Genomic DNA, 23,305 nt, shown 5'->3' on the forward strand with positions numbered 1-23,305 from the left:
TGTGCTTTGATCGGTGTAATTCAAAGTGATCAAGTCTGTCTGCTTTTTGGAGGTACTTCCTGTGTTTACAAATAGAGTTATATTAAGAACTGACAATTTGTAGCTGTAGTTCTCTTACTATGACATGTAATATTAAAAGAACAGTTAATAAAAATCATTCGTAAATATTTCATGCATCTTAAAATGTGACTAGTGGTGTATTTATATCATGGATAGATTAGTGAATATTTAGTTTTATTTTTCAATAAACTTTTCTTGAAAGTTCATCACAAAGGTTTTGGCCACTCTTATGCAACAGATGTTGCTAAGACAGTCACATATATATGTCACAGTTTTCAGAAGCACTATGTAGCTCCTTTTGTTGCAGAAATTATTCTGGTGTTTGTTTTATTTAAAGACATGGAAATTAAATAACCTGTCATTGACATCAATTATGTTTCCCGTACCGTAAAACTTGGAAATTAGCTCCACTTTCCCAGCATAATAAAAGCGTAACCTGTAGTAGAAGATACTAATAATCCTTTTCTACAGGCCATACAGAAGTTGGATCTTGATCCAATACTAGAATCTTCAAACACTCCTGTGGTTATACATGGAACATACAAGAAGCACTGGGAAAAGATTAAGCATGAAGGTCTGAGTCGCATGTCAAGAATGCACATTCATTTTGCTCCTGGTGAGCCTGGCAAGGAAGGAGTTATAAGTGGCATGCGTAAATCAGCTGATTTGTATATCTACATTGATATGCCAAAAGCTCTTGCAGGTAAATAGCTATGAACACTATACTGTATGTCCATGTTTAAAAGTCAAAAAATAAACACAACAAACTAAACTGCTCAACTGAGTGGGAACTGTGGGGAATAGTGTAATTAAAAGAAATTCAAGTTACAGTCCCATTTTCAGTTTTGCAGGAATTGTGTGTTTGATATGCTTAACTAAAAGTTGTGAGTTGTTTTCTGTTATAATTTCTGATGGCTACAAAGTCTTTCGCGACGTATTTCTTGAATGAACTAGCTAGTTCACGACAGTCAGTTTTAGCCCTGACGACGACCATGGAGGTAGTGGTCGAAAGCTTGGAGTTTTATCCCGAATTGACGCGGCATGTACACCGAGATAATTTCTGATCCTTGAAATTTGTGCAACGTGTTTTGCTTAGTATGAAAATTATGTTTATACTGATGAAAAAATATAACCTTCATTGATAGGCCAATATAATGGTCATGATCAAAGGTTTTATTATTGTCAGAACAGAAATTCCTCAACAACAGCACTGTTGTAGAACAAAGCTCAAAGAGACAGACCTTTGGTAACTTGGTTTTTATTCTGTGACTTTGTATGATTATAAAAAATTGCTTCAATCTAGAAGTGTGTTCCTTGTTATGTAGTTTTGGAGTGTGCATCCCTTTCAGGTTGACAGTTAAAACAGTTGCACTGAATCTGGAAGACGGGAACTTCTCTCTTGAAAATTGTTAGAATTTTCAAGATCTGCAATCATGCAATGTTTTGTGTCGCCAAACCTTGTTGTTGTAGGAAACATGACTGCATACTATTTTGTAGGACCAGACAAGACGCTAAACATTGAATAAACTGCAGAGCAATTAATTATAATATGATGATGGCAGTAAATACCAGATAACTATTCATAATAAATATATACATTTTTATACAGATACACACATTCTCAAGTTGTCATGAGTTCACAGCTTTAGTTCCATGTTTGAAATCTAGTGAGAAGCTTCTGCAGACAAATTGTGAGGGTCTTCCATTGACCCTATGGATGCTCCGAGAGAATGTTCAAATGTTATATGATGTACAGGTTGCGGCTCTTCAATGTGTACATACTCAGGAGAGGACTTCCATCCTCATTGGTGCAGCAATGCTCCACATCTGCCACGGTCAGTTCTGATCCACATAGTATGCACCAGTGTCATTGGGGTAGATGAAAATCTGTTAGTTGCTCCCAGGCAGTTTTAATTAGTTGGTGATGCATCAAGGAAATTTAATCCTGCCATTGATTGCTCGAGGCTTCTTACACATCGAAGTGACTGTTCTGCAGAAGGATTGTTGTTCACCACGATGATTTTCTAGAACTCAGTTGCCGGTTTTCTGATAATGAAAATTTTGAATGAATTGGTAATTCTAGGTTGTTTTTTATTCTTGAACACCCATTCATTCAGCAATGACCGTGATCTTCTTATTGATGGTATGAAATATTATTAAAAACCAGTAGCCCCTGCACTTTTTGGGAGCTGTGTCATTTATTTTAGTGTAAACAGTGTTTAGCCAGGTGTAACAACAGGACTGTTGCAAGCTTCTGGAGTATCTTGTTCCAAGTTTGATTTTGGCTACCACATTCCACAGCTGGATTTTGTGTCAGTGATCTATATAGTGTAGCTCTGAGGTATTTTGGAGTGTTGCAGTATTGGAGTGTCTGATCTCTGAATGTTATGTTAGGTATGTAATTTGCTTATTTATTCTGTACGTGTTTATCTCTTGTTGACTTAGAATAATGTAATTAACAAATCACCAGTCTTCAAATTCTTTGAGAAGCCTTTAGTTGCCTTCATTCCAGCCAGGAATGTCGTCTTTGCAGTAACCTCTTGGTATGCATCATTTTGCTGCAATTTTCAGTACCCCCAATGTATCAGTTGTAATTGTTGAAAGTGGCTTTTATCCGTATGAGTGTTTGGAAAATTCAGACCAATGGACCTATCTAAGTGATATGGCCATTTAGTGCAACAATCCAATCCAACACCAGGCATATGGCCTCATGCTCAAAGGGCTCAAATTGGCACGCTGAAAGGAAATGAATAACATGATGATGATATCGTTTGATGGCTGTGAGCACTATGGGACTTAACATCTGAGGTCATCAGTCCCCTAGAACTACTTAACCCTAACTAACCTAAGGACAGCACACACATCCATGTCCGAGGCAGGATTCGAACCTGCGACCGTAGCAGTTGCGCGGTTCCGGACTGAAGCGCCTAGAACCGCTCGGCCACCTCAGCCGGCGATATCCTTTGATGTGGTTACACCACAATGCGTGTTAAGCTTAACAACAATGTGCTGTTTCATCTTTCCATGATGTAGGTGCACCTGCCAGAAGCAGAAAAAAATAAAAATATCACAGTTGTGGAGAGAGAAGGTTCAGGTCATTTTTACAATCATCAGAAATCTCACCAATGTTTCACTGGATCTAGACTTGGTGACTGCTGAATGGCATGTGTCATACTACTACTTGGATTATGAAAAGCTGATGGAACTTCTCCTTTTGTACTGAAACACTGCACCAGCTCTCACATTAGTGAAATCTGTTGGCTTTTTGCAAACTGACCATGAGTGATTGCTGCTTGTGTATCTTTTTCACATGATCAATTATATTTTTTCATTCTCTAGGATTGAAGAAAATATGCAAAGGCAGTACTGTACTTTCCTTTAAGAAGTTGTAGATTCTCACACCAACATGTTGAATGACTCTCCCCAAGGAGGGTGGGCTGATATATTTTTCCTGTACTTCCAAGGAATGGACAATTACTGAAACATTCATGACACACTGGAACAAATTCATCACAGCAGACTAAGGTGAAAGCTTTAAGTACGGCCAACATTGGATCTAGTAGCCATTTGCACATTTCATAGGTTGTATATCAGTGGCTACATCTTAGTCATTTACATAACAGCAGAATCAAAGTCACAGGTGGGGTCTAGATGCAAACCATTTTCAAGTAAAGCCAGACGTGATACGCAGTCTGTGAATATCAGTAGCGAGTTAGTAGGGACTAAAAACATTGGATGCCATCAATGAAGATAATCTCAAGGGATGTGGATTGAGTCATAGTACCCATTAACAAAAGAGAGTGCAAGTCTTTGAAACTTATTCTGTACACTTTATTAACAATAAATTATGAGTATAATGCTTAATTTTATTTGTAGTCAAAAAGGTTAAATATAACCTGTTAACCTAGCAGGAAAACAGCTACAGTGAAAAAGAGTGCTCCTTCATCAGTTATCCTCTTCACACCCAGGATAAGTAAAACTGGGCTTTGCTTCATTTCTATATATTTACTATAGACGTTCATATCATTCAACATAATTTCCCCAAATTTTTAAAACCATATTTTGGATATTCAGTGTGGCACATTGTGTCTCAGGATGGAAATTACTTGAAAAAACGAGTCACAAATAATTGCTATTTTTCATTTTAAATGTTATTTTTACCCACAAACCATATTTAAACATAATTTACATTTGGTGGTAAGTTTTAAAACTGTTTCTATTCGCTACTAGGCACAGATGGACTTTACAATTAGTGCAGATGACCCTTGACACACTAATGTTTTGACGACACGAGGAGCGGTGCAAAACTGGATTGCATTCACACTTCTCTCTCATCAGATGACTTACGTGACAGGTCTAGCCGACCCTCTTCTCTGCATATTCAGCTAAGTCGATCTCCCAAAAGCTTCTTCTCCAAAGACTATAGCTGGTTATAGGAATTTAAAAGACTATTTTTGAAATAATTGGGTACTCGTAGAAAACTTTCAGTTCAATCATTGTATATTTTCACGTCAACAGGATACCACTTTACCATTTCTTGTATAAATATTTGAACTATGTTAAGCCAACTGAGTCATCAAACATTAGACTCTATTAATATACTTTTATGTCATGGCTGGTTTAATAACCACCACATATTATTAACATGTCTCGCCTCTAGTGAGTCCCATAAAGTCCCTGTTCAGTCCACGCTTCACCTGTCTCTTTAACAATTATCACACTACCGTAAACCATGGAATATTACGAAACACTCCTTGTCCTTTTAATACAGCTTCCAAAGCGTGATCGGCAAACACTTGTTGGTGCCGCTTGTCTGACGCAGCTCCTGTCCTCCCATGACAAACGTCACTCCTGCACATACACAGACGTGTTGCACAGTAAATAGGCTCTCTCTCACTTATCTTTAAAACATCGCGTGTTCGAGGCGGCAGAAGGTCGAGTGGTTCCAGAATGTATGTGGAAATTCTCGAATCACTTCATATCCCCCTCCTTAGAGTGAACACGTGATATTTTATACATAATCATTATGTACATTAATATCGTACCTAGTAACAATCCACATTTTAAAAGTAATCATTTACTACATAAGTTTATACACACAATTTTTTTTCATAACTCCTTGTACTCCATAGAGCAGGCTTCTGATTTTTGTCTTCCCACTGATTATTTACTCTACTTTGTTTTTTAGAATGTAAGGCTCTATTTATGATATCGTTCCGCATCACTCTTCAGCTCCAGTGGTAAATTCCAGGTGTCATGGACACTTAAATATTTCATCCTTCATTCTAATTTTTTGTACTATTTTTTTTTTCAGTACTGACATTATTTAATGCCGTTTGCAATCTGGAGCGACTCTGGGAAAAATGAACATGTTCTTTCCGACATTCATAAAACCTAATAACGCTAGTGGTATATAGAATCCAAACTTACCAGTATAATTCCTACCAAATGTGTGACTTCTGTCACGATACTTCCCTTTTTCCTTTAGGAACAGTACAGGTGCTGCACAGTAAATAGGCTCTCTCACACTTATCTTTAAAACATTGCGTGTTCAAGGCGGCAGAAGGTCAAGCAGTTCCAGAATTTATGTGGAAATTCTCGAATCACTACCACACTGCATCCAGGCATTCTGCAACAATGATTCTTTCCATCATTTACTATATCAGACGTGAGAAGGATTCCTGATGTTCTTTTCTGTTTAGATGGATGACTACTGATGGTGGGGCTTCTGATTCAGACACTACTTCTTCATATGTTGTTTGCAAAACCATCAACCACTCTCAAATGTCTGCTTTGAATTTCAGATAGCATGACAACATATCTTCCTCAATGCAGTAGAGTCTTTCCTGTATTCTATGCAGCCTGCAGCATATGCAAATTCAAAGAAATACAAGATCCTTTTTACTGTCCACTTACTTGCTTTTGCTTGTCTGTAAGCAGCAACCATTCTATCCAACAAATCAACTCTACCCATATTTGCTTTGTATTATGATACAGTGTGTGGTACTGATTCATTAATGCAAGAATGATCCTCCTTTGACCATCATCTACATTGTGATGTGGGCGTTTTGCTATCTGTGGATGACAGGCTTAAAAAATTTTTGATCGCTGTTCCAAAAATGTTTATTAAAATTGATGACAGGCTTATTGTCAAACAATTTAACAACAGCAATTTGTCCATCGCCTCACACAGAGTAGTGAATAGCAGCATGGCCCCTCTTCTTTCCATTTCAGCATATGCAAGGAGTCCTCTTTTGGAATATGGATTGTTCCTGTTACTTGACAACATGCATCTACATGTAGGGCATCAAGTAACCCTTCTGATGTAAAATAATGGCCCATGTAAATCTTGCATACTCGAGCAATGATCTGGCAAGTCTCATTATCATTTTCCCACCAATATAGAGACGATGAGAGCCCTCTATGATGGTGTCACCTTTTCCTTCATACACAAAAAAGTCCTTGAGGCCACATGGGTTTTGTTTATCTCTCACATATTGCCTCATTTCTGTTGAAGCCCACAAGGGATCATTTGTTCATCAATCGAAACACTTTCGGTTCTTGGATTACGAAGACACCCAAGGACGAACCTTCAAACCTTCTGCTGCCACAATTTCACCTACAATAAGTTTTTTTGAGTTCCTTATTGAAAAGAACTGGCCTCTTGAAATATTTTCGGCAACTTTGGGTACACTGGTGGCGTCTACCAAGTACACAAGTATTCTGGGATACCGTAAATATGACACTGCAACACACACACCAAAAAATTAGAAGTTTTTCTTTATGAACAAAGTATGGCCAATTCAAACAAGAGCTCAAACATGGATTCAGGAATATATTTTACGAAATAATGCTCTGTTTGTTTCCCTTGGCACAGGGATGCATCAAATTTTGGAGCAGGTGGAAGAGGCTTAAAAATGTCTGTATGGTGCCAGGCAGGCTCACCACTGATCATGTAGTCCAGTTTTAAAACACTGGTAATCACTATCCTCTTCAGATTCACTCGACATTTCTCATCCAGTGCTGTTCACAGGCAGAGTAAATATCTGTTCAGCATCGTCTTCACTTGACAATACTTCTACATCAGAGGTATCACTATCCATGTCCAAAGTTGCTTGTGATAGTAAAAGAAATTAATGCAAATATCACTAACCTGCACACAAATTTTTAATTAAAAATAATTCCAAATTACAAACAAAGAAAAATTGCACCCCACAGTCCCATTGTGTCATATACGACACGTTAAGATTCAATAAATAAAAAAACATGCAAACTTGGCAGATATTATTTCAAACGCCATATCTAAAAAAACTCTGTTCTATCCCAAACATGATTAAATTAAAATAAAGGCAATATATAAAGAAATGAAAGTATAGTGTTCATACTTAAATAACTTTGCTTTGGCTGTGCTCTAATCCATTTGCACGTCTCAATAAAATGGCTCACAGGTCAGTGCACATGAGCAAAACCACTATGAAATCAGATTTATGCCACTCCTGACATCTAGTGGTGAAAGCACAAAGTTAGGCCTCATCGCATAAACACTATTGCTCTGTCAGCTGAAAAATAATCGATTTTGTGTGTTGTATACGACACGCAGGATCCGAAGAGTTTACAATAAATAACTGCTTTTTTATTTATTTATTTATCATGTGGTTACACTTACTCAATTCACAGCAATATTTACACAATAAAGCACAAAAGGAATATTCAAATGGAGAGGCACTGATGGTATCCTCCAGTCTCCATGGAAACATCTTTAGAGACATTGCTCTCCAATGTGGTCAATGGTCTGCTCTGAAGCTCCACAGTCACGAAATGGGGAGCCTGAGTGTCCCCAGTTGTACATGAAGGACTTCTTCCGTGTCCACATCAGTTGACACCAGGTTCTTTTAGGCATTTGCAGCCTGACATACATGTGGCGGTCTTTGAGACCATGTTGGTGTATGGTGGTGTTTCTCCCTGCCTCCTTCCACACATCTTCAGTCTTGGATAGCTGGATCTCACGAGCTGTCCAGAATGGTTTATTTGACTTGAGGTCTGGATGCTAGGTGGACTGAGCACAATTTCCTGGGCAGATACTCTTAATATTTTCCGATTCATGAGTCACTGCTTCTTGTCATCTCAAATGTGGTGGAGCAATGTTACTGAGAGAAAGCAGCCAAGATAGAGGAGTTGATCTCAAGGTGCCCGTTATGATTTTCATGGTACTGTTCAAATGATTATCTTCGTTACTGACATGCACACCCTTGTACCATACTGGTGTGCAATGTTCAGTCACAGAATATACGAGACAAGGCTGCTGTACAGATAATGAGCCCCCACAAGAAGTTACAGCTAGCTTCCGGATAATGTTGTTCTTGGTCTTTTAACTTTTCTGCGAGTGAGTGAGGTGAATACTGAATGATCCATTGTGACTCCAAGATACTTAGGGTGAGGGTTGTTCTTTATTGTTTTGATATAGGTGACATTTAGTGGTTGGTTTGCTAAGCAACTGTTGAAGTAGAAAGCTGTCAATTCAGTTTTTGTAGCATTATGACACTATCTCCAGTTTCTGTAATAATCACCCAAGTAGTCTCAGGTCTTGTGTGGGCACATTTTCTCCATCTAGGATATAAAATAAATAGCTGTTGCTGTTTTTTTTCATATTGGTAGCTTAATATTAATTTATTACTTAGGTATTTTTCAAAGGAAATAGTTACATGCAGCTATAACAACAGAGACTTGTTTACAATACACTACAAGTTTTCATGGTGCTTTACAGTTAACTATGCTTCTTACCACAAAAATAACTGGAATTTTCAACATTGAAACAAGATAACCATAATTTGCAATTTTCTATTGAACTGATTGAGAATCCCATTTTCTTGTTTTATGTTAGACAGAAGCTTGCTGAATACCTTTTCATCAGAGAACATAACTCCTCTCTGAATTCTGACAGGGAGGCAAAGTCACATGAAATTACTTTTTGTGTCTTTTATTGTGATTGTGCAGATTATAGTTCAGGTTTAACTGAGTTTTACTATCACCAACTCTCAGAACAATTTTTAAGAATAAAGCTAGCTCTCTCTCTCTCTCTCTCTCTCTCTCTCTCTCTCTCTCTCTCTCTCTCATATATATATCTTCCTCCATTTTTATAACATGACCCCCAACACCATAAGCTGTACGCACAGCTAATTTAATGGAATATTTGGCACATGTTTTTGATTATACTGTGAGAAAACAGGTTTTCTTCCCAGTTTATAAACAAAGATGTCAGCAGAGGTAAGTTCAATGAAACAGATTTCATTAACAGTGAAATGTCACTCAAGTTATAAGTTGGCACAGTGGATAGGCCTTGAAAAACTGAACACAGAAGATCAATCGAGAAAACAGGAAGAAGTTGTGTGGAACTATGAAAAAAATAAGCAAAATATACAAACTGAGTAGTCCATGCGCAAGATAGGCAACATCAAGGATATTCTGAGCTCAGGAGCGCCGTGGTCCCATAGTTAGCATGAGCAGCTGCGGAACGAGAGGTCCTTGATTCAAGTCTTCCCTCGAGACAAAAGTTTAATTTTTTATTTTCGCAAAGTTATGATCTGTCTGTTCGTTCACTGACGTCTCTGTTCACTGTAGTAAGTTTAGTGTCTGTGTTTTGCGACCGCACCGCAAAACCCTGCGATTAGTTGACGAAAGGACATGCCTCTCCAATGGGAACCGAAAACATTTGATCGCAAGGTCATACGTCAACCGATTCCTCCACAGGAAAACACGTCTGATATATTCTATACGACACTGGTGACAGCATGTGCGTCACATGACAGGAATATGTTGTCGACCCATCTAACTTGTACACTTGGCGAATGGGTAAAAAGATTCTTCTACCTTGCCCGATTTAGGTTTTCTTGTGGATGTGATAATCACTCCCAAAAAAGTGATGAAAACATAAGAGTTTGTAACAAATGAATGCAACAGTTTCACAGTCACAGTTTTCCCTGTGCTCTGTCAAAACATATGTTTTTAATGTTTTCAAATTTTTCCATGTGTAGAACGTCAAATCCTGCATATGTCCAAGCAAATCTGAACATGTCCTGGAATTTTGGAGAGCGAAGTTGATTATGTGTGAGTGCCTGAACTTTCATAATTGTCTGAAAATAAAATATTAAACTTTTCACTTGACGGAAGACTTGAACCAAGGACCTCTCGTTCCGCAGCTGCTCACGCTAACCACAGGACCATGGTGCTCCTGAGCCCACGTTCTCCTTGATGTTGCATATTTTGTGCATGGACTACTCAGTTTGTATATTTTGCTTATTTTTTTCATAGTTCCACACAACTTCTTCCTGTTTTCTCGATTGATCTGTGTTCAGTTTTTCAAGGCCTATCCACTATGCCAACTTATAACTAAATCTGAGGGGGGTGCGATGGGGTGGTTCTTGGTACATAGTTCAAGAAATGCGACCAATTTCATATAAGTTTTCAAATGTCACTGATCTCTAATTCTTGTATTGTTGCAGATGGTTTGAAATTCTACAGATCCTCAAATAATGTTATACTGAGCCCAGGAAATGACAGTGGGTTGATACTACCAAAATACTTCAAAAAGGTTACTGATAAACACGGAAGAGAATTAGAAGTGTGACTCAATGAATACAGTAAACATGTAAATATTTGTCAGATCTGTACAGACAGAGGAGAAAGGAGGGTGACTAATTTCTGTAAATAAAAATGCACATTAATTGTTTCTAAAAAATAATTATATATATTTCTGTACAAAATATACACTGCAAACAAAATCTTTATCTGGAACTAAAGATCTTCCAATTTCCAGCAGCTCCTATCCTACAATGTTCGCCTTCCCATCCAGAACTTGGACTTCCCTTTGGTACGTAGGCCTCTTGCAGGTCTTGAAAGTTTACGTCGTTCTTCTTTATGGAGCTCTGCTTGCTTTTTCATTTTTGAATATTTGTCATTCTGAAATGTACAAGGAATTCACAGGTGTAACTATAGGTTACAAAATTTTTCAATGTGAGTTGTAAAATTAAAGACATATTGTAATTAACAATTTAATGAGGTGACTTAATACAGCTGTCAGGAATTTGAGGAATAGCACATTTGCCGTCAGCTGCACAAATTCATTCTTTATTTTCAACTGGTTTTGCTCCTAGTGACCATCTGCACAGGAACAAAAACAGTTATACATTAAATGGATATGCAATTCCAGCTTCCAATTGGGTAAGTTGAAAACTATCACAGCCATAAAATGTTTACAGAACCACATATAACAGGCCACGATTTCAATACCAGCATAAAACTGACTTTAGTATGAACCTTAATGATCATTATCTTTAACCAAAGGGAAATCAACTTTGTGCTGGTATTGAAATCATGGCTATTACAAGTGATTCTGTAAACATTTTATAACTGTTTTCAACTGATCCAATGGAAAGCTGAATTGCATATACACCTAACCTTTTTTCCTTCCTGTGAAGATGATCACTATAACCAAAACTGGTAGAAAATAAAGAATAACTTTTTACAGCTAATGGTAAACATGCCATCCTTCGAACTTATTATAATTACTTCTATGACACACCACCGCACTACCTGAGATTATGTGTAGACGTCATCACATAAACACCTGTTATTTCATGCTTGGGTACGCAGTCTGCACCTGAAGGCTTGTCCGCAAGTCAGTCCTGCTATTATGGTTGCTTTGCCATGACTCATTTCTTCAGACAGCTTTTGCCAGTTGTAGATAGCACATGCCAAAACTTGTGAAGAAATACTGACAGCCACAAATGAATTCTTCCCCTTCACAGGAGCCCCAGGAGAGATCACCCTCAAAGCTCCTGCTTATAATGCATCACTACAAGGCACTTTCAACATTCACTTCTGGAAAAATATCCCAAAATCCCTTCCTAAAAATAACTGCCCCAAGAAAGAATATTTTGTCTCACCACATGAATAATGCCAGTTGAACTTTCTATTGTGGACTGTGTCATGACTTATAACTGAATCATGTTCATAAGTAAAACCATTAATTTACCTGAGTGCAGGTTTGGAGGATGGAAGTCAACAGCAATCAAATGAGTACACTTGCAGTGTCACAGTTCATTTTGCATAATGATACTTTGAAAACATTTGTTTTGTGCCATGCCAAATAATATTTTCAAATGGTAATGATCTTCTATGGACACCGCACTCATACAGATTTGGTTATGTTACTTCATTGCAAGCTCTCACATTTAAAACCAGGAAAGTAGTTTTCACTATTAGGTTTGACTACACATGTCATTTCTCTCCACTTCACACTTCTGCATTAGAAAGTTTTGAGTTTTTATTCTGAATGAATAAGACTTGTTTTCATTTATCATTGTTTTAATATGAAGTAAAGAAGTTGTAATATTTACTCGACTCTTTCAACGACAGGGCTGTCAGGAATTTAGCAAATAATACCAGTGGAAAAATGCTCCTATTGGAGCACAAAAAAAGGTGAATATGCTCCCGTTTAAAAGGCTGGCTCCGACTGAAAAGCGAGGGCCGACGAGGGTGGCCGAGCGGTTCTAGGCGCTACAGTCTGGAACCGTGCGACCGCTGCGGTTGCAGGTTCGAATCCCGCCTCGGCATGGATGTGTGTGATGTCCTTAGGTTCGTTAGGTTTAAGTAGTTCTAAGTTCTACGGGACTGATGACCTCAGAAGTTAAGTCCCATAGTGTCAGAGCCATTTGAACTTTTTGAAAAGCGAGGTACGAGCTGCCTCATTCTGTGTTCCTTAGCATCTTTAAAAATTTTCACAAAAATTTTGGGATACAAACATATTCGTACCCTTTTTAACATGCAACTCAACACCTCTCACTTCTATAAGCTCCCATAAAGTATCTCACTCACACCAACTAGCCCATCACTGTACGTAACGCAAACCCATCCACTGAAACTCACCCATTCCCTCTCACTCATTCATTCATCCCAACTAATTGTCATTATCTCTCTAACTGTCACTGTCTCACAGCCACAGAATCCTTCATTCTGGCCTACTACTACTGTCTCTTATCTCTCTCTCTCTCCCTCCTGTTCTCACTGCTGCTGTCTCGCTTTCATTGCCATAGACTCTGTCTCTCATTGTCAACTGGCTGTCGCCCACTTCCTCCTCCTCTCTATCTTTCTCTCCCACTGGTACCAGCACCTTCACTCTTTTCCTAGCCCTGTCCTATTACTGTCATTGTCTCCTGTCTTCTAGTATTTATTACTTTTCCATCTCTTCCCCATTGCCACCATCTCCTCCTCTCTCAGCATAAAAAAGCACAAATATGTTTGCATGGCAAAATTTTTGGGAAAATTTTTAACGGTGCTGAGGAAGGTAGAATGAGAGAGCTGGTACCGCAATGTTCAGCTGAGTCTTTTAAGCAGCAGTATATTTCTCTTTCTTGTGCTCCGACGCGTTTTTCCACTGTTTCCCTTCTTTTCCCCACACAGCAGGGCATGTCACTCATATGAAAAGAAAATGTTCACGATTGTTGAAGTTTGGGATCTTAGCAATACGAGGGGGGTCTTATCCCCTTCAAAATACTCTCCATTGTAACATTTGTCCCACCAGTGCTTCCACTGCTTGAAACATTTTTTGTAGTCTTCGTTAGGAATGGCTGATAGCTGCTCCCTCACTTTTTCTTGACTTCTTCAATGTCATCAAATTGGTGTCCTTTCATGCCCCTTTTCGTGCTTGGAAATAAGAAAAAGTCACATGGAGGCAAGTCAGGTGTGGAAGGTGCATGGGGGCAGCGGAGCCATGGCATTTTTAGCTAAAAACTGTCTAACGGAGGTGGCCGTGTGGGCAGATGCGTTCTTCTGCTGGAAGAAACAGCCTCCTGTCTGCCACAAATCGGGTTTCTTTTGGTGAACACCAAGCTCCAAGATAACCCACCAATCTCTGACAGTTGATCAGTTGTCTGTCAACAGTCTGTGAGCACAAGCTCTCAAATTTTTTCAATAGTTTCGTTGAAAGGCAGTTGATGGACATCCAGAACGAGCTTTGTCACCAATTGACTTGTCGCCATTTTTAAATCAAGCAAACCACTTGTACATTTCAGTTTTTTCTTAGCGTCAGCTTGGTAACCTATTTTCAAAATTAAAACAGTTTCAGCAGCATTTTTACCAAGTAGAAAGTAACATTTCACAGCTGCCCATTGTTAATTTAAACTTGGCATCATAAAAAATTAAACAAGAACAAAACAGCACTAGCAAAAACAATCGCTGCAAATGAACAGAACAAGCCAGGTTGACAACACAGGCAGCACTGAACTGGCAATGAGTTTTGTGCTACACACGCCTAGCAGCATAAATGTGTACTACACAAGCTCTGCCAAAGACTTTTTTTTTACCCCATGGTATGTAATAAAAATTTCAGCCATCTGCAGTGCACTGCCATCTTGGAACCTGTGGCTTGGTTTTTGCACCCAAAAACCATGTTTTTGGGATGTTTCTTGATTACGGATAAAGATTTTTGAAAATGGGAAGATGGCATTTCTAGATAAATGCACAGAGAATACACTGTTAAAATAAAGCTTTTTTTTATTAACCCAGGAGCAGCCCATGAACTAAATGGTGCCTCCCTGTTAAATGCAAACTTTGACTTTGTACGGTATGAAAGTTATACTAAAATGATCCTTATGTTGGGTATACATATGGTCCCTAGCCCAAGGGCTGTCCACAACACATGACCCTTAATTTCTATCACCAATAGCACCAGAAAAATCCCATTTTTATATGTGATGTATTGGAACATATTGATAGTGCATGCTGTCGCAGGTGTTCCATTAAGAGCAATTGAGAAATAGAATTCCAAAACTTAAACATGAATAAGAATGAATTAACATTCTGGGAAACATTGTGGTAAGCTTTACCTGTTGTAGTCGTGCTTGACAGGTTCGAGTGAACTTTCTGACTGCGTCATGAACTCAAATGGTTATCTTACTCAGTAGATAACGTATTAGCTCTAATTAGGGAATCAATTAGTGTAATGCAAAAGTTATGCCTTACTTGTCTCCTGATACAGAAACATTTGTCCAGCATAAACACAATACCATACAACATCATAAGAAGTACAATAAAGGAATGAGTTAAGTAAGAGTTAACCCAAGAAAAAGCAGATGATTGGTAGTGATGTATCAGTATGCTTTTACAATGTGATAAATTACTCTAGACATTATTGACAACATGCAAAAGTAGTGTTTCTACTTCTGCAGTTGTCTTCACTACTAGAAGTCTTTTGTGTGTAATAAACTCAAGATGTGTTCATCCAAAAGTGTATATAGAGGACAACAGCATTTTGGAGATTCCAAAAAGCTATGTCAGTCCTGAAAAATGGTCATAGCATAAAATGTAATGTGTTTCTGGTTATGCCTACTGTTACTATCTACATGAAGGAGTGATCTCAAACAGATGCAGCGTTTTCTATCAATTCAACCAGACAGATAAAAACTGCAATCTACAACGTAGATATTTATTCATACATATGGACCAATCTAGATTTGTTGATAAGCATATATGTTATTCTAAGTTAATCCAGATTTTACACAGAATTAAGCTCTCAGACCAGCACAAAAAATGCTTATTTTGTTATATCAGAGTGATAGGCTACTGTAGACAACAACACATTCACTGAAACATATTGTATGTATTGTCCTTGTCAATTACTACTAATTCTCATCTTCCAAGTACACTCCTGGAAATTGAAATAAGAACACCGTGAATTCATTGTCCCAGGAAGGGGAAACTTTATTGACACATTCCTGGGGTCAGATACATCACATGATCACACTGACAGAACCACAGGCACATAGACACAGACAACAGAGCATACACAATGTCGGCACTAGTACAGTGTATATCCACCTTTCGCAGCAATGCAGGCTGCTATTCTCCCATGGAGACGATCGTAGAGATGCTGGATGTAGTCCTGTGGAACGGCTTGCCATGCCATTTCCACCTGGCGCCTCAGTTGGACCAGCGTTCGTGCTGGACATGCAGACCGCGTGAGACGACGCTTCATCCAGTCCCAAACATGCTCAATGGGGGACAGATCCGGAGATCTTGCTGGCCAGGGTAGTTGACTTACACCTTCTAGAGCACGTTGGGTGGCACGGGATACATGCGGACGTGCATTGTCCTGTTGGAACAGCAAGTTCCCTTGCCGGTCTAGGAATGGTAGAACGATGGGTTCGCTGACGGTTTGGATGTACCGTGCACTATTCAGTGTCCCCTCGACGATCACCAGTGGTGTACGGCCAGTGTAGGAGATCGCTCCCCACACCATGATGCCGGGTGTTGGCCCTGTGTGCCTCGGTCGTATGCAGTCCTGATTGTGGCGCTCACCTGCACGGCGCCAAACACGCATACGACCATCATTGGCACCAAGGCAGAAGCGACTCTCATCGCTGAAGACGACACGTCTCCATTCGTCCCTCCATTCACGCCTGTCGCGACACCACTGGAGGCGGGCTGCACGATGTTGGGGCGTGAGCGGAAGACGGCCTAACGGTTGTTGGGACCGTAGCCCAGCTTCATGGAGACGGTTGCGAATGGTCCTCGCCGATACCCCAGGAGCAACAGTGTCCCTAATTTGCTGGGAAGTGGCGGTGCGGTCCCCTACGGCACTGCGTAGGATCCTACGGTCTTGGCGTCCATCCGTGCGTCGCTGCGGTCCGGTCCCAGGTCGACGGGCACGTGCACCTTCCACCGACCACTGGCGACAACATTGATGTACTGTGGAGACCTCACGCCCCACGTGTTGAGCAATTCGGCGGTACGTCCACCCGGCCTCCCGCATGCCCACTATACGCCCTCGCTCAAAGTCCGTCAACTGCACATACGGTTCACGTCCACGCTGTCGCGGCATGGTACCAGTGTTAAAGACTGCGATGGAGCTCCGTATGCCACGGCAAACTGGCTGACACTGACGGCGGCGGTGCACAAATGCTGCGCAGCTAGCGCCATTCGACGGCCAACACCACGGTTCCTGGTGTGTCCGCTGTGCCGTGCGTGTGATCATTGCTTGTACAGCCCTCTCGCAGTGTCCGGAGCAAGTATGGTGGGTCTGACACACCGGTGTCAATGTGTTCTTTTTTCCATTTTCAGGAGTGTAAAATAGCAACTTAGAATAGTTCAATCCACAGGGAAACATTATTGTGTAACAAAGAAAAACTTGAGATTACAGACCCTTCAGAATTCTTCTTTCTCAAACATAGAAAAACCGGGTACAGATAGAAAAAGGAAGAAAGACATAGACTACAAAACAGCCTACAATTTTTTTAACTGCCATTATCAAATGGTGAACAATGAATAATTGTGAAACATTTAGTAGAGCGTTATCATATAGTTTTGGGCATCACACATTTAACAATACAATTTGGCAATTTCTTGCAATATTGGGTCTGTATGCTACCATCCACAGAGTTTCCATGTCTACTTCCAAATAAGAATGCTGAAGTCAATTATAGGGTTCAATTTTCATTAGCATCTGTATGAAAACACAAAGCAAGTCCAATTAAGCAGTCAGGCTTCATTTTTATCTGGTATTTCAATAATGTTAGACTAAAATTCCTTGTCAATTGTGAGGTCATTAGAGATAATGGACAAACTCAACTAAACAAAGAAAGGAAAGAGAACCTAGAACTGGATAGATGGACAAGGATTTGAAACCTTCTTTTGACAAATAACATGTATCTTCAGAGATGCTAATTAATCAAGCTGCTTAATACATTCAACCACTGAAACAAGAATACTGACAAGGGATCTTATGGACTCGCCCTCTTTGATTTTCTTCATACTTACAGTGGATTTGGAGGTCAGTGCCTTCATCAGTTACCATAAGCAATACAACATAGTTAAAAAAAAAAAAAAAAAAAAAAAAAAAAAAAAAAAAAAAAAAATCACTTTCATCTTCGAAGATTTTGGAACACTAAAAGTACAACACATTTTGAGCATCTTAACCCTTCCGCGGGCACATTTTTTGTAACAACTCAGCAAAGATAATTTTCTTGCTATCCTATTAGAAATGTGATCAACTGACTGTATTTATTTTTTGATAATTATATTTTTGTGATTTACGACCAAAAACTATGGTGGTACATATACCATCATGGCACCTTTGTGAGATATTAAAACTGATGGTAAATGGATTTCCCCCTTCCCTTTTATGCCCTGTTATGTGTTGCCATTAAACGTAAAAAAATAATGAACATTTATTTTGTGTTTTCTTTTACTTTATTTTAAAAAATATTAAAGTTTACTTACCACAATGCGAAAACAATCCTTGAAACTTTGTAACGCAATAATGGTATGAGCTGACACAGGTCACAATACCGTGTGCTGCAGTAGTGAGGCAATGTGTTCCGACAACAGTAGGAACTCCACGACAAGAAGAAACTGAGTGTTGTAGCAGTTTTTGTACACCCGGTACAGTGTACTACCACACGATGTCAAGATTAGACAGAGATGGTAAAATGTATTCCCAAAAGCTCTAGGATACCCCTAAGCTGGTACTGGTACTAAGTATGCTTCCCAAGGAACACAAATGACCCTTTAATTTTGTTGTAAATATACTTCCCAAGTCTCTTCCAGAAACTCCATTGGTGGTAACCATACTTCCCAATAACCATTAAAACACCATTGTTTAGTGGGATATATACTTCCCACAGTCCTGATGGCTATATTTCATACTAAACAGAAACTACAGCTGGTGCAGCAGACTGCCACTAGATGCCAAGAGTGTACAGAAGTCGTAACATAAATCCCTTTAAAATATCCCCCATGGACCACGAAAGGGTTAACATAGCTGCCAGTAGCTGAGGCCATAGTGTACAAGTCTTGTAATGCGAGCTATATAATCTAAAAGATGCTGGTTCAATTCTCGTTACTAGCAACATTGTTCTTTCCTTTTATTTGAATTCTATATTTACTTTCAAATAAAAATGTTAATAAACAAATAACTGAATCATAATTTTCAATAAAAATAATTTTTTTGTTTATAACTAATAACATAAAAATTGAATAGTACATGAAAGTTTGATACAAAAATGTGAAACATCAAATAGAAAATAAAAAGCTTTTCCATTAATAGAGATGAACAGTATAACATATTTTTTTTTCACTTAACATTAGGCACTTTGCATTTCTGTTTCAAATTTTAATTTATTTTCATATAATCAACAATTTAAAAAAAAAAGATGTTATTTTTATTAAAAATTATGATTCTATATTCATTTATTAATATTTCTATTTGAAAACAAATACAGAATTGAAACACAAGTAAAAAAAGGATGTTACTACTACTGAGAATCAAGGCATGACTTAAAATTATAATACTTATAGGCCATGCACTCCCCCAATGGCTGCTCTGTCAAAGATGCTCGAAATGTGTTGTACTTAACAGTGCTTCAAAGGTGATTATATCTAGTTTGCATGAGAACTGGTGTCGTACTGTTTTAGCAAGCTTCAAATCATGTTAAGTATAAAGACAACCAAAGTGGCAGAGCAGTCTGTAAGGAGTTCTCGTAAGAAGAGAAAAATTTGGATACAGTGACAAGTAAAAAATATTTACATAATTAAACAACAAATTACTGAAGAACTGTAATTACTCTCAAGTGGTATCACCCCCCCCCCCCCCCCCCCACACACACACAGATGAATGAAACATTAAAAGATACTTACCTTACGTATAGTAAATGTCATCTCTCTGCTTCCAGATGCCCCAAGAATTCTGACACTGCTTTTAGATTCCTTCTGCAACCTTTCGCCTAGTGTTGCTCTAAAGGCAGAAACGTGTTTAAAAGTTAACTCTTTACCAATGGATTAAGGCCATTACAAAACAAAATATTGTTGATGACATACCTATTTTTTTTCTGATAGGATGCTGCGTTGATTCCCTTGAACTCTTCTCCTTCTCTTATTTCAAAAAATTTTGGTTTAGATGTTGCTTCATTACTTGGCTTTTCTTCCTCTTCCACTACCTCTTGCCTTGCTTCCCGTCGCAATAAACGATGCTGCCGCTTAAGTTCCTTTGTCCATTCTCTATCATCATCTGAACTGGATTCATCATCAGATTGTTCATCAGAGCTGGGTCTTCCTTCTGGTTCATCCTGTGAATCATATAGTAGTGCATGCAGTTAAAAGTATGATTCTGAGCCATATCTGGTGTTTCAATCAGCATTTTTTACAGTGCGCACATAGGTCTGCTTAATGAAACAACATACAATAGTATGTGCAAGCAAATACATGACGGAGGAAGAGGACCCCAGCTGTAATGTACACAATTCAAAACTGAAACAAAGTTGGTTCATTCTAACATTAGATACAAATTAGATAGATTGGATGAAGATATAGCTATAGCAGTTGTGGTTGATTCATAAGCTTGGCAGCCGAGCTTAAGCAATGTTATTTTATAGATTAATGTACTCTTTAAAACATTTAAAATGACATAATTTGTCTGCACAGAATTTATAGCTTTACATGATTAAAAATTAGTACAAAAGTCAGTTGTTCTGCTTCATTTCTGACTATTCAGCATAAAAATAATACGAATGTAAACATTACATGACATGTATATTCGTCGACATTTGCCATTTATCACTTTACTTTGTTGGGGGCAGGATTTACCATATATTATAGACTATAAGACATTACATTGTATAAGAAGTGCCTTAATTACTATTAGATTGCAAAGCTAGACTAAAAGAAGTTCTTAGTTTATGAAACCAAACTGACTTTCGAAACCCTGAAAATTGTCATCTGAACTTTCCTCCTCCTCCTCCTCCTCCTCTTCTTCTTCTTCTTCTTCTTCTTCTACCTCTTCATCATTGTCATTGACCTCTTCATATATCAGACAGTCTTCACTACCATTGAGATCTTTACTTATGCCGAACTTCTTGAAAGATTTAACAATTATGTCTTCTCTCACTCTAAACCATGACTGCTTTATCCACTGACACACTTGTTTGATTGTAGGTCATTTTAAAGATCCCTCAGTGTGAATTCACACTGGGTTTCATCCATCATCCATTTGTTCCATTCCTCTCTCATATACATTCTAAGTGGTTCAACTCTTGAGACATCAAAAGATTGCAGTTGTGAAGTAAGTCCTCCCAGAATAACAGCAAGCTTTGTTTTTCCCTGTCTCAATTTCTCTTTCACTGAATTTTTCAAATGACTTCTCAAGTGATCTGGCACAAAAAGAGAACTCTTCTTCAAAAAAGTACGTTTCTTTACCTTCCACACTCCTTTAATTTGTAATTTCATACCATCCTTGTCCATCCAACGCTTGCCATGTAGGCAAACAACACCTGCAGTGTTTTAGAAAGTTTTGGCATTGTTTTGCACTTAAAAAAACATTTTTTCATGTCTACTTGTTTTTACAGCTACAGTTTCAGTACCTTTCATGGTAACAGTTCTGTTACTCGGCACATCAAGTATCAGAGGAGTCTCGTCCATATTCAGTATTTGGCTTAGTTCCACACTGGTTTTCCTTCGATGTTGAATAATAAAACGATGGAATGATAATGTAAGGGACATTCAAATGAAGCCCAGTCACTAGTGTAAAGTAACAGTAACGATTTTATTAACTTAAAAATGTAGTTATATACACAGTACACATACTCAAACATAGTCACCAAAACTGTTGGCAAATTTATCCCATTGCAACACTAGCCGGTTGATTCCATCCTTGAAGAAGCTAGTAGGCTGCTGTCGGATCCAGGCCTGGACCCAGTCACACACTTCATAGTCCATTGCAAATCGATGTCCGTGAATAGCTTGTTTTAGAGGTCCAAACACATGCAAGTCACACCAAAACTGCTGCAATGTCATCTTCACTGCATTGGGCGTGTGTAGGCGGGCATTATCATGGAGGAGGATAATGCCATGGACAACATGTCTCAGCGTTTCGACTTGATGGCTCATCTAAGGTTCTGTAAAGTGGCTTGATAATGCTGGGCAATGACGGAGGTTCCCCATTCCAGGAACTCGACAAGCAGTGGGCCCTTGTGGTAAAAAAAGGAGGATATCATGACCTTACCACAACTGGTGTGCACAGCCTTTGATTTCTTTGAAGGCAGTGAAGTCTCATGTCTTCACTGCTTGCTCTGATGCCTGCTTTTCAGTTCAAAATGGTTACACTGTGTTTCATCATCTGTGACAATACGTGACAGAAAGCCGTATTCCTCCTCATGATAGCATTGCAAATGACTCAAAAGACAGTGCCATTCGAATATTGCACTGTTCGATGGTCAGTTCGTGAGGAACCCAGTGCGCACAGATTTTTCAAAAGTTCAAATGTTGATGCATTATGGTGTGGGCGGTGCTCACGCCAATACCCAGTAACTGATGGATCTGTGGTTGTCCAAGACTAAAGCAATCACTTCCGCATCATCTTCCAGTGGCTCGCGCCGCTCAAGGAATCATTTGTGCCATTCAACAACACTTGAACGAATCAGACTGTACTCACCATACACAGCCTTCATCTGTCAATACATTTCATGGCCTTCAACTCCCTCCGCCACCAAAAATCGAATCACTCCTCACTGTTCCTGCTTACCCGCCTGCATGTTCGGTAGTGAACAATAACTTGTGTGACCACCTTCTCTTGGTTTGCATGCTAAGTCCATGGTGCTTCATAAACCTGTAGCACCAACCAACTCCACCCTTAAAGTCTGCTAAGTATTACTGTAACATTTTTGTATTAATTCAAATGCCATTTTGGTGGTGTCCTTGAATCTATTTCAGTACATCATCATCTACTTGTGGCCATTTTGCATTCAGTCCTCTAATTGGACATTTAGTCTTCATTTTTTTCGGTTCTTCTATAATACACCCCCCCCCCCCCCCAAGTCGTGAATGGTTTTTTCTGTTGGAGGAGAGCCAAAATGCCTCTCAGATGCCTGTTTCCATGTTCTTCTACATATGCTATTACTTTCAGTTTATAGACCACACCATATGAATACCTTTTATTTTTTCCATTAGGAAACTAGCTACTACAACAAAAATGTTGTACTGTTAGTGATAACACAAATTACTCTCAATTACAGTTCAACGTCACTGTAAATTGCAATGACGCATCATAGGCTAGACATAAGTTCATTGCATCAGTGCACTCCTGCTGCCTGTTGAATCCAATGTTGCCAGGTAGAGACAGGTTTCCTCCGGTATCAAATATCTGGCCATTTTGCGAGAATTTTAAATCAAACACTGGACATTTTTATACTACTTCTGAGTA

At 38.9% G+C, this 23,305-nt stretch overlaps 2 protein-coding genes across 5 annotated transcripts in view; one reads left to right on the forward strand and one right to left on the reverse strand.

The window, feature by feature from the left end:
- Positions 1 to 10,838, forward strand: part of LOC126458547 (tRNA 2'-phosphotransferase 1) — a 71,390-nt gene extending 60,552 nt beyond the window's left edge. For all 4 annotated transcript variants that reach the window (XM_050095664.1, XM_050095667.1, XM_050095663.1 and 1 more), the window contains 2 exons: positions 532 to 763; positions 10,560 to 10,838. In XM_050095664.1, the coding sequence (XP_049951621.1) occupies positions 532 to 763; positions 10,560 to 10,684 (357 nt within the window). In that variant the 3' untranslated portion in view covers positions 10,685 to 10,838. The remainder of the gene's footprint in view (positions 1 to 531; positions 764 to 10,559) is intronic.
- LOC126458546 (nucleolar protein 10) overlaps positions 10,778 to 23,305 on the reverse strand; it is a 99,985-nt gene continuing 87,457 nt past the window's right edge. Inside the window, exons 12-14 of the mRNA XM_050095662.1 lie at positions 19,930 to 20,177; positions 19,750 to 19,846; positions 10,778 to 11,016 (exon numbers count right to left, since the gene is read on the reverse strand). Coding sequence (XP_049951619.1) covers positions 10,885 to 11,016; positions 19,750 to 19,846; positions 19,930 to 20,177 — 477 coding nt within the window. The 3' untranslated portion in view covers positions 10,778 to 10,884. The remainder of the gene's footprint in view (positions 11,017 to 19,749; positions 19,847 to 19,929; positions 20,178 to 23,305) is intronic.

Source organism: Schistocerca serialis, chromosome 2, assembly GCF_023864345.2.
Source record: "Schistocerca serialis cubense isolate TAMUIC-IGC-003099 chromosome 2, iqSchSeri2.2, whole genome shotgun sequence".
Taxonomy (NCBI): Eukaryota; Metazoa; Arthropoda; class Insecta; order Orthoptera; family Acrididae; genus Schistocerca; species Schistocerca serialis.